At 38.4% G+C, this 12,855-nt stretch overlaps 2 protein-coding genes across 3 annotated transcripts; both read right to left on the minus strand.

Annotated features, from left to right (window-relative positions):
• Positions 1-3,152: 3,152 nt before the first annotated feature.
• LOC115790936 (OX-2 membrane glycoprotein-like) lies at positions 3,153-6,124 on the minus strand. Its single transcript, XM_030744966.1, has 5 exons — positions 5,936-6,124; positions 4,834-5,172; positions 4,401-4,718; positions 4,167-4,248; positions 3,153-4,067 (listed from the first exon to the last, which is right to left on the minus strand). The coding sequence occupies exons 1-5, from the start codon at positions 5,991-5,993 to the stop codon at positions 4,040-4,042; spliced, it is 825 nt and encodes a 274-aa protein (XP_030600826.1). The 5' UTR covers positions 5,994-6,124; the 3' UTR covers positions 3,153-4,039.
• A 1,974-nt stretch (positions 6,125-8,098) lies between these two features.
• On the minus strand, positions 8,099-11,481 carry LOC115790925 (OX-2 membrane glycoprotein-like). Of its 2 annotated transcripts, XM_030744943.1 has the most exons (6): positions 11,319-11,421; positions 10,205-10,314; positions 9,672-10,010; positions 9,165-9,494; positions 8,921-9,002; positions 8,099-8,488 (listed from the first exon to the last, which is right to left on the minus strand). In XM_030744943.1, exons 2-6 carry the CDS (start codon positions 10,260-10,262, stop codon positions 8,437-8,439), a joined length of 861 nt encoding a protein of 286 aa, XP_030600803.1. In that variant the 5' UTR covers positions 10,263-10,314; positions 11,319-11,421; the 3' UTR covers positions 8,099-8,436. The 2 variants fall into 2 exon arrangements, with proteins under 2 accessions (XP_030600803.1, XP_030600813.1); XM_030744953.1 differs by lacking the exon at positions 10,205-10,314 and having other exon boundaries at positions 11,319-11,481.
• Between the last annotated feature and the right edge of the window lie 1,374 nt (positions 11,482-12,855).

Genomic DNA, 12,855 nt, shown 5'->3' on the forward strand with positions numbered 1-12,855 from the left:
TATTGAGAACCTATAGAGCTCATCTTGAAATAGCAAATATGTTTGGCACAACAACGCATTCAGATCACAGTTCTGCTTGCAAGATCTACCAGACATGACAGGCTAAAAAAAAAAAAAAAAAAAAAAAAATATATACAGCTCTAAAAACCACTAAACTGCAGAAAAACTGAGTATGAAACACAACATTAAAAGACAACAAATAAAAGATTAAATCAAATTAAATTAAATCAAAAGCAGTCCCCTTAAAGTGCTTCATATTGTAAGCTAAAGGTTTGTTCATTTATCATAACTGTGTCATCATGAATATAAAGTTTTTGGTCAGTGGAGCTTCTCTGAGCTCATTCCTCAGGTGTCATTCGTTCCTCTTCCTGAATGTTTGAATCTTTCTACACTGACATTAAAACTTTGTTCCTTCAACTTCGCTGCATGTAGCTCATATGACTGGAATATTTATTAGGGTCAGCTAACTTGGCAGAAATTACACATGTTCACATGAATCAGTTACAGTGTGTTACTCTGAGCTGTGTTTATGAGTCACAGCTTGGATCTTCTCTGTTTTTAAGATCAGGCTTAAAACTTTCCATTATGATAAAGCTTATAGTCAGGGCTGGATCAGGTGACCCTGAACCATCCATTAGTTCTGCTGCTATAGACGTCGGCTGCTGGGGGGTTTCCTATGATGCACTGAGTGTTTCTTTTTCATTCACCTCTTTTTACTCTCTTTATACACCACTCTGTATTTAATCAGTAGTTATTATTAATCTCTGGTTTCTTCCTCATCATGTCTTTTGTCCTGTCTCTCTCCCCTCAGCCCCAGCCGGTCTCAGCAGATGACTGCCCCTCCCTGAGCCTGGATCTGCTGGAGGTTTCTTCCTGTTAAAAGGGAGCTTTTCACTTCTCATTGTCATCAAGTGCTGCTCATAGGGGGTCGTTTTGACTGTTGGGTTTTCCCTGTAATTTTAATACTCATAAAGTGTCTTGAGGCGACTGTTTGTTGTGATTTGGTGCTATAGAAATAAAGCTGAATTGAACTGAACTGAACTGAACTAGCACACATGGTAGTGGATAGCTGGACATCAGTGAAGGGAGCATTAACGCTGAAGGATGAAGTTTGAGTGCAGCCACCCATCAAACATCTGCTGATTCTAGTCTGTGTCTGTGGTGCAGATGTTTGTGTCTGTCTGTTTACATTTAGAAAACGGAGGGAGGAAAATTAATACTTAGACAAAAACAGATGAAATCATCTCACAAAGAAGTAATAAATAAATATCATGTAGAATATGAATAATTATTAAACTGTTTTACTGTTAATGTCACTGGTTGATTTTTGTGGTGTTTTTTTCTTCTCGGGCTCTGAGTGACAGAAGGATTTACGTAATTTAGGAATATGCTGTTAAACTACACCATTAACTAATCTGTCCACTATGTTGGTTTCATTTACTTGTTGCTGGTTAAAGAAGGCAAACGACCTTACCATGCACTCAGAGGCAGGTTCTCACTGTCAGAGCACCTTCAGGATAAGTGTTAAACAGACAGCCTTCATCCTGCTATCACACTGTTTTGTGGGGTGATGCACTCTGTGGTGGGGTGTGTACCACACCTTTCCATCCTCTGGAGCCAGCTCATCCACGGGAACCTTTTCAGCATATTCTTGAACCATCATGTCATTCAAAAAGTTTAAATGTAGCATCTCAGACCTTGCAGCCTTTGCTGGTTGATACAGAAGTTATTTGGCAAAACAGGATCTTCAACTCTGAAAGGTGAGTCAATGGTTTGCTGGCATATCCAACTCCTTCATGTACTTGATGTGCTGCACTGGACTGGAACAACCTCGAAGGAACAGAGAAAATGATTGCACTGCGTTTACATCCTCAGCTTTAATTGAGGGACAGTTGCAGATTTTATCCACATAAACAGAAGAAGTTTTATGTTTGCTGCCAAAGTGTTCAGTGAGGAGTGATCTTGCTGTCTGGTATCCTTCTCCAGGGAAAAGATGCTGACAACTCCTAACCAGGTCTCTAGGCTGCCCCCTTGTGTATTGTTCCAGGAAATACAAGCAGTCACTAAAGTTGTTGGTTTTATCCTCCACACAATTTTCAGAGGCTCTCAGAAAAGATTTGAACTGTAGAGGGTCACCATCAAACACAGGAATATTCCTCATGGGCAAAGTAGATGCTGAAGTTTGCTGGACTAACAAACAGTGATCTCATTTTGACATTGCATGTTTCTGAAAGTGTCCTGAGTGGGATGGGATTCCCGTTCTATACTTGGAGCATCATATGTCGTTTGTGTTATTGTTGTCCGGCTTTGCGGAGCCTCTGTAACTGTTAACTGTATTCTTTCTGAGCGTTTTGGCTTGACAGACTAGTGGAGGTTTAGCTTGGCTTTGAGATGGTTCATACTGGTCAGCATATGGATTTAGTCCAGATTTCCTTTGTAACTCTGCCTTTTCAACATGTGAATTCATACCATCTGAAATTTTAGAGCTGCATTTGGAGCTTAACTTCAGGACTTTAAGTTTTGCATTAATCTCATTTAGTTCAGTTACTAAGGCTAGTTGTCCCTTTACTTTCCTTCACTGCTCTTTATCCAGCCTTCATTTTCCCTCCGTTGCCTCTAGAAGATGTTAACTTTTTGTCCTTTAATTTTGGCAGAGGTGGTGGATGATGTTTTAGATATTTGAGAGTTGGATTTAGAAAGTTTTAGTGAACATGAGATATTAGAGACACTGTCCTCTGGCTGGATATCATCAGAAACATTGCTTTGATTTTCAGCAGCAGGTTGTCATTTGACCGTTCATGTGAATGTCCAGCATTAGACATACATCTTGAATAAAGCTTGAAATTACAGTTGCCTTTCTTTTTTTTTGCATTTTTGGCCACAGCGGCTTTTGTTAGCAGTGGAGAGAGACAGGAAATGGGGGAAAGATACAGGGGAAGACACGCGGGCAAATTGGCGACAGGCCCGGACGTGGCGCACCGCAGCGCGGCATACGTGTGGTTGCCGATTTCACCACTAAGCCACGCAGGCGCCCACAGTTCCCTTTTGATCAAAATATTTAGACTGTTTCTCCACCTCATCCTCTGGCAAATCTACTGATAAAAAGGTTTCATGTAATTCTTTAGCCTCATCAAAGCGTTTTATTAGTCTATTCAATAGAGAATCCACAGCAGTAACATTGTTCCAGGATTGCATTAATTCATGCAGCTGGTTCATATATATTTAGCTTGTTTACATTTGCTGGCTCTTTTTTCCTGACATGATTGTATAAAAAACGTTAATCCTTTAGCTGTGAAGCTGGTGCGCCGTTTAGACCTGGCTGCAGTCTGTGCATCACTAGCAGCTTTTGATGCAGCGTCTGACATCGTCCTTTTTATCTTAATGCAAACTGACTTTAAAAGTTCATGCAATGTCAAGGACACACATATCATGCAGCAAGTTGCTTATGGAGGCCTGGTGCGCGCCGATGTGCACCAGCAGAGTCTGTAGGCCGTATGGTGTCCAATAGAGTCCAATATTGCGATAAAAGTCCGTGCAATGAAATATTCCTCCAGTGCTCCAATAGCATCACTTCCACTTGACCTACTTTTATAGATTAAGTTCACATCTACTCAGCCATAAACCCAAAAAATGAACTCAAATTTATGAAAAGAAAAATAAACTATAAATGTATCCTTAACAAAAACTAAACTCAAAATTATAATACAAAAATAAAAAATAACCCACAAACAGTGCTGACAATAATAAAATGATAAAAAGACATTTGGCTGATTTTCTTGTTCCATTTGATAAAATGCATTTTTGGTAATTACGAAACAAAATGTTACAGCAGTTTATTCTGCATTATGACAGTACTTCATATACCACACTTGCTACAGTAAGTCGTGAATACAGTATATTAAGTACACGATGATCACTTGTTGACTAGACACACATACAATAAAGCCAGTTTGCATCAGATTCAGTAAAAAACTGAAAACATCAGTATTTATAATAATATGACACACATATCTCAGTCATCTCTGTGTTTGATTGCAGATCAGGCCACCGCCTTCATTTCAGAGCGCCTGCAGGACAGAGTGAAGGAGTCAGATCAATGAGTTACATTACCACAGTGACTGAGATAGAGGTGTTAGATTAAGACAGACATCATTTGAAAGACTCACCTTTTCCTGTTTTTACATATGATGACAACAACAGCAACACAAACACAGATCACCACACCAAACACAATGATCCACGTCAAATCTACAAGACAAATAAATGAAAATGTGACACTGGGCAAAGGTAGTTAACCTGTGGATGTATTCAATTCTTTGCAACTTAATAGTTTCCATTTAAAATCTAGATAAAAACATCATAATTACAGCCATGAATTTGTGACCGAAAGAGTTTCTCACCGGCATCACGATCATCAGACGTCTGTTTGGCCACAGGAATGACCTGAATGACCTCTATCTGAGGAGCAGAGAGCACTCGTGCTGCACATCCCACCTGTGTGCTGTTTCTCCGTGAACCTGAGAGCACAGCTGTAGTGGTGACAGTGAATGTAGCGTTGGTGTTGGACACACTGACAGTGTTGTACTGGGAGAAGCTGAGGTGTTGTTGTGAGACGCTGAGTGTTACAGTGGGAGCAGGTCGACCAGTGGCTGAACAGGAAACAACCCACTCTGCAGGAGAGTTTGACTCTCTGACATCAAGAACAGGTTCATGCAGCTCTGAGAAGGAGGAAGAATCAACATGTTCTCACAGAGACACCAGCTTCTAACCTTTGGAGTCCAGTATACTTATTTGAGTCAACTGTTGTTGGTTAAAGAAGGTAAAAGTCCTTACCATACACTTGGAGGCAGGTTCTCGCTGTCAGAGAGCCTTCAGGATAAGTGTAGAACAGACAGAGATAGCAGGCTTCATCCTGCTCTGTCACGTTCTTGATGACTATGGAGCAGTTCTGTAGTCCAGTATATTTAAACTCAACTTTATCTGTAAATCCATCATTCACTCTCTGACCAAAATCCTTGTTGTAGGTGGCAACGTTCTCCTCCTCATTGGGTATAATTTTCTGCCATGTGACCTGAAGGACGTCTTTAGTCTCCAAGAGCTGACAGCTGAATTCAGCATCTTCTCCCACTGCTGCCAGCACAGTCTGCTGTGTTTGGATCACTGCTGTTAGAGCTGCAGGGAGGAAATGAACAGACAGACATGGAAATGAGGAACTCTGGCTCAGAGAACCGTTGTGTGACGTTCAGATCTGTGGGATCCATTTTCATGTTTATCAACAGGCAAATTAATCGATTTATTCATATTTCAGCCTCAGATTCTGATTTTCACATAAAATAACACTGAGATTTTACACTGTAAGCATGGATCTGTTGAACTTCAGTTCAAAGGAATAAACATCAGCGGTGATCACACACTTTGTTTCATTAATATTTGTTCAAGATAATCATGTTATTTTCCACTCATATCTCAGTTACAATTGGATGGAAGGATATAATTTTCTTTTTTTTGCTACTTTTTATCATAAAAAGAAATGACAGTTTTATCAATAAATGGATTATAAGAGAGGTAAATACCAAATATTAACCATATATATGGTCTGGAGTTCTTGAAGGTGGAATAAATTATAGATGTGTTGAGTATTTTTATATAAATCTTTACAGCTGTGTTGATTTAAAAACCCCAAACTGTGGAGGTCCATCAGACCCACAAACACTGGCTCAGTAACATTAACAGCACACAAAGGTTCATTCAGCTTTTCTCATCTTTTCTTCTCAAAGACTGACGAGCTTCAGCACTTCTACTAAATTCTACCTTCATGATCAAACAGTTTTCATTCAGACAGGTGAAAATGACCTAAACATGTGTGTCACCTGTTGCCATTTGAACCAATCAGCAACAAATAAAAACATTGGTTACTGCAACAGCTTTTTCTTACCTGCTGGAAGGACTCCACACACAGAAAGCAGATACACAAACACACTGTGTACCATCATTGTTGGAAGTCACAAAGGCTGAGCTGAACAGGACCGTTTGTGGGTGTGAAATGATGTAAGAATAAATATATGCATACGCTACAAAGAAAGCAGCGCAGCCATACGTTACCATACAATCACAGGCGAGTCTGGAAAAGAAACTTAATTAAAAAAAAAAGACACTTCCCTTTTCATGCTTTTTATTCTTTTGTCCATGGTGTCTGAAGAAGCTGTCACATGTTAAGTGTCACATGATCAAAACCAAAACCTGCAGAAGAAGGAAGTGAAATGCAAGAGAAACGTTTAGATTTCTGCTCGTATTTCCTAATAATCTGTATCAGATCCTCAAATAAAGATAATTGAAAACAGTCTGAGCAAACACACACAACAAGTTTTCAAAGCGAGCTCATGAAAACAAAAAGGTTACCTTACATGAAGTATTTGTCCCCTCAGTTATGAACTGGTTGTTGTCAAACTGCACACACTCAGTCTCTCAGAGGTCAAAGCTGGTTGTGTAACATTTGCTGAGAAGATGAAATTCATTCATGTAGATCAAAATGAAACTTTTAATTAAGGGACAGTTTAACAGACAGATGACTGTGTCAGTGAATGCCAGCAGAGGTTTGTCAGATATTATTCTGATGTTGTATCTTTGTCCCCTTCTAACTATCTTCATTAAACACCAGCAGGATCGTGTTTCTGCACAATGAGGAACTGGTTCCAAAATCTTTTGTGTACCTCATTTCACCCACTGGGGGGGCTACAGTTTCATTCCTACTACAGTGATGCCTCTGAACTCTAGTGCCTCTGCTGCAGAGGAGTCCTCTGTGTTAGTAACATATGTAGATGCAGTGTGTCACTGTTAATATCATTAATTCTACCACTGAATCACTGAATCAAAGGAGAGCAGAAGCAGCCCTCATCCTCCAACTCCCTGATAACCATGAAGCAGCAGTTCAGCACCTTCAAACTCAAGTTTCCCTTAAAAGTCTGTTTTCTTTCTTCCACAGCTCTCGTTTTAAGCAGCGACATCATCGCTTCAGCTCTCCTGCTACAAATTTACAGGACTGAACAATAAAAGCACTGGTTTAGATTCTATTTTAGATTCTGTGTTCACTGCAGTTTCAGCTTTATCTGAAAACAATGTTAGTGTCAGATGTTAAAGTCTGAAGTCACAAAGATCTGCTTCACGTTCCTCTAATCAAAGCTGACATCACTGAAGGACACAAAGAGACTCACATATGTTGTGTGAATTTTCCCCATATATGTAAATAATAATATAATATCAGAAATAGCACCACTACAAAAACAAAAAGAAAAACAAAAACTAATTAAGTTTGCAACACTATTGCACATAAAATCTAAAGCACTTCAATACAGTGATTTGCATAAAACACAGCATAATTATACACAGCTAAAGCAGCTAAAGCACAGCAGCAAATCTACAACAGAATGACTGAAAAAGGAAAGAATCAAAGTGCTGCAATGATCCAGTCAACGTTCAGACCTCAGCCTGACTGAAATGCTGAGCTGGGAGCTTCAGAGATAAATAATAAACCTCCATGAACTGAAGCAACGCTGTAAAGAAGAGTGGAGCAAAACTCCTCCACAGCAAAGTGACAGACTGATGAAGTCACAGAAAAATATTACTTCACATTATTATTGCTAAAAGTGGTTCAACAACCTGCTAAATCATGAAGAGTGTTTAGTTTTTCACAGGACTGCAGTTTGGATTTACAGAGAAGTCAAAGTGTTTCATCAACACGGCTGTGGGAGAGAAAATACTGAACATGGCTTAAAAAACTCATAACATATAATACATAACATTCAATTATTACATTTAAAATAAAAAAGAAATAAATCAGGAAAACAAAGAGGAACAAGTGTTATTCAATTTGATTTATATGACGCCAAATCAGCCAAACAGTCAAGCTCACATTTATTGATATAATACATTTAAAACACCAGAGCTGAGTGCTGTCTGTTAAAAATATACAGAACTACACTAAACTCCAGAAAAATGGAGAACACAACATTAAAAGACAATAAATAACATAAAAACAGATAATAAAAACAGTTGATTTAAGGTGTTTTATATTATAATATAAAACACCTTAAATCAACTGTTTTTATATTATAAGGTATATGGTACATAAAGTAATGGTAACAGATTGTTCATGTTTCACATCTGTGTGAATACAAAGTAGAAACTTCTTAGCGCTCATGTCTCACGTGTCATTTGTTTGAATCTTTCTACATTGACATTAAAGCTTTGTTCCTTTAGCTTCGATGCATTTAGCTCTTATGACTGGAATATTTCTTAAAGTCAACTATCTTGGCATAAATTAATTAAGCAATTATGGTGTGTTAATCTGAAGTGTGTGTTCACTGGCTGTTTGTTAGAGCACAAGTCTTCTTGCTGGTGAAGGCGGCAGCTTTAGGTGCTCTTTTTTTCAGCTGTCACTCAGCACTCACTGATCCCCTTGTTCTCCATCTCGATTAAAGGGGTTTTATTCCTTCAGGAAAAAAACAAAAAACAAAATGTCAGTTTATTATCATACGCAACAATATCACCCTATTTCCAAAAAACAAAACAAATTTCTTTGAAACAAAATGTTACTGCAGTTTCTTCTGTATTAAGACTTTATTTTATGTACCAAACTTCCTATAACAAGAAGAAGTAGTAAGTACTGTACACTAAGTATATAATGATCATTTGTCTACTAGACATACTAGACAGCCGATATGTACTGTATCAGAATCAGTGAAAAACTGGAAAAGTATATTTATAATAACAATATGACACAAGTATCAGTCATGTCTGTGTTTGAATGCAGATTAGACCACTTCATTCATTCAGAGTGAAGGAATCAGACCAAAGAGTTATGTTACCATAGTGACTGAGATACAGGTGTTAGATCAACACAGACAGCATTTGAAAGACTCACCTTTTCCTGTTTTTACATATGACGACAGCAACAGCAACACAAACAGAGATCACCAAACCAAACGCAATGATCCACGTCAAATCTACAAGACAAATAAATGAAAATGTGACACTGAGCAACTGCCAGTTAAACCTAAAACATGAACCTATCCAAGTATTTGCAACTTATTAGAAATACAGGTAAAACCATCAACATCACAGAGTGATCATTCATCCATAAATCTGTGGCTGAAAGAGTTTCTCACCATCATCATCATCATCATCATCATCATCATCATCATCATCATCCTCAGGAATGACCTGAATGACCTCTATCTGAGGAGCAGAGAGCACTCGTGCTGCACATCCCACCTGTGTGCTGTTTCTCCGTGAACCTGAGAGCACAGCTGTAGTGGTGACAGTGAATGTAGCGTTGGTGTTGGACACACTGACAGTGTTGTACTGGGAGAAGCTGAGGTGTTGTTGTGAGACACTGAGTGTTACAGTGGGAGCAGGTCGACCAGTGGCTGAACAGGAAACAACCCACTCTGCAGGAGAGTTTGACTCTCTGACATCAAGAACAGGTTCATGCAGCTCTGAGAAGGAGGAGGAGATGTTCTCAGAAATACAGTACCAGCCAAAAGACTGGACCAAAGTGTGTCCAAACGTTTGAGTGGTACTGAATGCTGTTAAAAAGAAATCAGCTTCTAACACTTTTCTTCTTGACTGATGCTGCTGCTCATTAAATAAGTTAAAGGAAATGTTCAGCCTACCGTAGACTTGGAGGCAGGTTCTCCCTCTCAGAGAGCCTTCACTGTATCTGTGAAACAGACAGTGATAGCAGCCTTCATCCTGCTCTGTCACATTCCTGATGACTATGGAGCAGTTCTGTAGTCCAGTATGTTTAAACTCAACTTTATCTGTAAATGCAGCATTCACTCTCTGACCAAAGTACTTGTTGTAAGTGGCAACAGTGTCAACCCCATCAGCTGAGATTTTCTGCCATGTGACCTGAAGGACGTCTTTAGTCTCCAAGAGCTGACAGCTGAATTCAGCATCTTCTCCCACTGCTGCCAGCACAGTCTGCTGTGTTTGGATCACTGCTGTTAGAGCTGCAGGGAGGAAATGAACATTTAGATGTTTGAATGAGGAACTCAAAGTCGATGAAAGAAGGAGATTTATTTCAGCTTTTCTTATCTTTCCTTTTCAAAGACAAGCAGAAGCTTTTATACTGACAAGAAATTAAACTTTAATGTTAAAAGGAAACAATCAGCACCAAACAGAAACACTGGTTATTGTTTCCTACCTGCTTCAAGGACCCCACACACTAAAAGCAGATACACATGCAGACCATGTACCAACATTGTTGTAAGTGGCAAAGTTTTCCCTCAGCTGCAGACCTCTGTGGATACAAAACTGAGAGAAAACAATGTAAAAGTTTTGTACTCAGTAAATATTGGCATAGATTGCACAAGAACCCATTCCTCATGTGGTCCAGAGAAGAATTCATTAAAAAACTAAAGAAAGATCCAGTTACTTTCCTTTCCATACTGTTACATGACCAAGCCCAAAGCTCACTACAAAAGGGAAGCAAATTTTTCTCTTCCTGCAGTTCACGCTACTCTAACAGATCCTCAAAAAAAGATTAAACAACCTGATTAAACACAAATTACAGTTTTATAAGAAAGCAAATGCAAGAGCTTATCAAAAAGCATTGGTTGTATTTGTTTTTAAAAAACATTAATACTGGTTTGTGTACATTCACCTGATGCTGTTTGGCTGTTTATAAGTTATGAAGGCTGGTACAGTACGAATAAGTATTAGTAGTAGTATTTGTATAGACTGACATGAATCTGTACTACTTCTACTTCAGTTCAAAGGAGTAAACATCAGCAATGATCACACACTTTGTTTCATTAATATTTGTTCAAGATAATCATGTTATTTTCCACTCATCTCAGTTATGATGGAAGGATATGATTTTTCTGTTTTTGCTACATTCGATCACAAAAAACCTTTTATTATAAGATGGAGTCTAACAGAGGTAAATACCAAATATTAACCTTCAATATGGTGTGTATTTATTGCAATTGATATAAAGCACACAAGTGTTTTTACATAAATCTTTAAGGCTGTGTTGATTTAAAAACCTCAAACTGTGGAGGTCCATCAGACCCACAAACACTGGCTCAGTAACATCAACAGCACACAAAGGTTCATTCAGCTTTTCTCATCTCTTCTTCTCAAAGACTGACGAGCTTCAGCACTTCTACTAAATTCTACCTTCATGATCAAACAGTTTTTATTCAGACAGGTGAAAATGACCTAAACACGTGTGTCACCTGTTGTACCTTTAACAGGAAAAAAGAACCAATCAGCAACAAACAGAAACACTGGTTACTACAGCAGCTTTTTCTTACCCGCTGGAAGGACTCCACACACAACAAGCAGATACACAAACACATCGTGTACCATCATTGTTGGAAGTCACAAAGGTTGAGCTGAACTGCAGTCCCCCGTTGATTAAAAAAAAAAAGTAAACATATATGTATACATATATTTATTTTTGTGAATAAATATATGTATATGCTACATGAAAAAAAGCAGTGCACACACTGACAGGAGGATCTTGAAAAACAACTGAATAAAAACAAATCACTTCCTTTTTAATGGAGTCTCGAGGAACTCTCACATGTTGAGTGTCACATCATCAAATCCAAAACCCACGTGTCATGACAACACAGATTTAGATTACTGCTTGGATTTCCCAATAATCTCTATCAGCAAAAACAAAACTAAGAAACAGCCTGAGCAAACACACACATGACAAGTTGTTTTTAAAAAGAAATCATGAAAGCCTCTCAAAGGTCAAAGCTGGTTGTGTAACATTTGCTGAGAAGATGAAATTCATTCATGTAGATCAAAATATAAATTTTAATTAAGGGAGAGGTTAATGAACAGATGATTGCGTCAGTGAATGTCATCAGGGGTTTGTCAGCTATTATTCTGATGTTGTTCCTTTGTCTCCAGCTAATTACCTTCACTAAACATGGTTGTGGGTCTACAAAATAAGACAATGTTTTTTGTATCTCTTTTCATCTGCTGCTTGTCGATATCAATGTCAATTTTATTTCTATAGCACATTTAAAAACAACATTGTTGACCAAAGTGCTTTACTAGATTAACTACAAAAATAAGCAAGATAATTCCATAGGTCAATAAAATAGAATAAAGCATAGAACATAAAAACAAAGAAATACAATAAATACGATGCAATAAAAAGTGACTAACAACACACTAAAACAAGAGACACCACAACATAAAACCTGATGGGACTCAAACTAAATCTGAGTTAAAAGTCAAGGTAAAAAGGTGAGTTTTTAGAGAGGATTTAAATGACTGCATGGACTCAGCAGTACGAATATAAAGTGGGAAATTGTTCCAAAGTCTAGGGGCTGCGACTACAAAAGCCTGATCCCCTCCATACTTAAAACGAGACCTCGGTTGCACTAAGAGCACATGGCTAGATGATCTCAGTGCTCTTTTAGGGTTATGCAGTTTCAGCAGCTTAGACAAATAGCTGGGTGTCATTCCATTTAAGACTTTAAAAGTAAGTAGAAGAATCTTAAAATCAATATGAGTCTGGACGGGGAGCCAGTGTAAACCTGCTAAACCTGGAGCGACGTGTTCGTGCTTTCTAGTACCTGTCAAAAGACGTGCAGCAGCATTTTGGACTACCTGCAAACGATGGAGAGATGATCGTTCGAGACCTGAATACAGAGAATTACAGTAGTCCAATCTAGAGGTGATGAAAGCATGAATAGGTTTTTCGAGGTGCTTTGGAGGAAGATAGGATTTAGCTTTAGTAACTGATAGAAACTGGTCTTTACAACTGTGTTCAAAAAACACTCCAAAGTTTCTGACAGTCGAGGAGCAGTAAGAAGCAAAAGGGCCAAG

Source organism: Archocentrus centrarchus, chromosome 2, assembly GCF_007364275.1.
Source record: "Archocentrus centrarchus isolate MPI-CPG fArcCen1 chromosome 2, fArcCen1, whole genome shotgun sequence".
Classification (NCBI taxonomy): Eukaryota; Metazoa; Chordata; class Actinopteri; order Cichliformes; family Cichlidae; genus Archocentrus; species Archocentrus centrarchus.

Bases quoted from the DNA above. Each gene is read 5' to 3' on its own strand.
- LOC115790925 (XM_030744953.1), bottom strand. From the start codon at position 11,376: ATGATGGTACACGATGTGTTTGTGTATCTGCTTGTTGTGTGTGGAGTC. The intron at 9,495-9,671 runs GTAGGCTGAACA...CCTCCTTCTCAG, and splicing joins AACCTGCCTCCAAGTCTACG to AGCTGCATGAACCTGTTCTT. The intron at 8,489-8,920 runs GTGAGTCTTTCA...TTTTTCCTGAAG, and splicing joins ATATGTAAAAACAGGAAAAG to GAATAAAACCCCTTTAATCG.
- LOC115790936 (XM_030744966.1), bottom strand. From the start codon at position 5,993: ATGATGGTACACAGTGTGTTTGTGTATCTGCTTTCTGTGTGTGGAGTC. The intron at 5,173-5,935 runs GTAAGAAAAAGC...TCCTCCCTGCAG, and splicing joins GTGTGGAGTCCTTCCAGCAG to CTCTAACAGCAGTGATCCAA. The intron at 4,249-4,400 runs GTGAGAAACTCT...TTTGTCTTGTAG, and splicing joins GTCTGATGATCGTGATGCCG to ATTTGACGTGGATCATTGTG.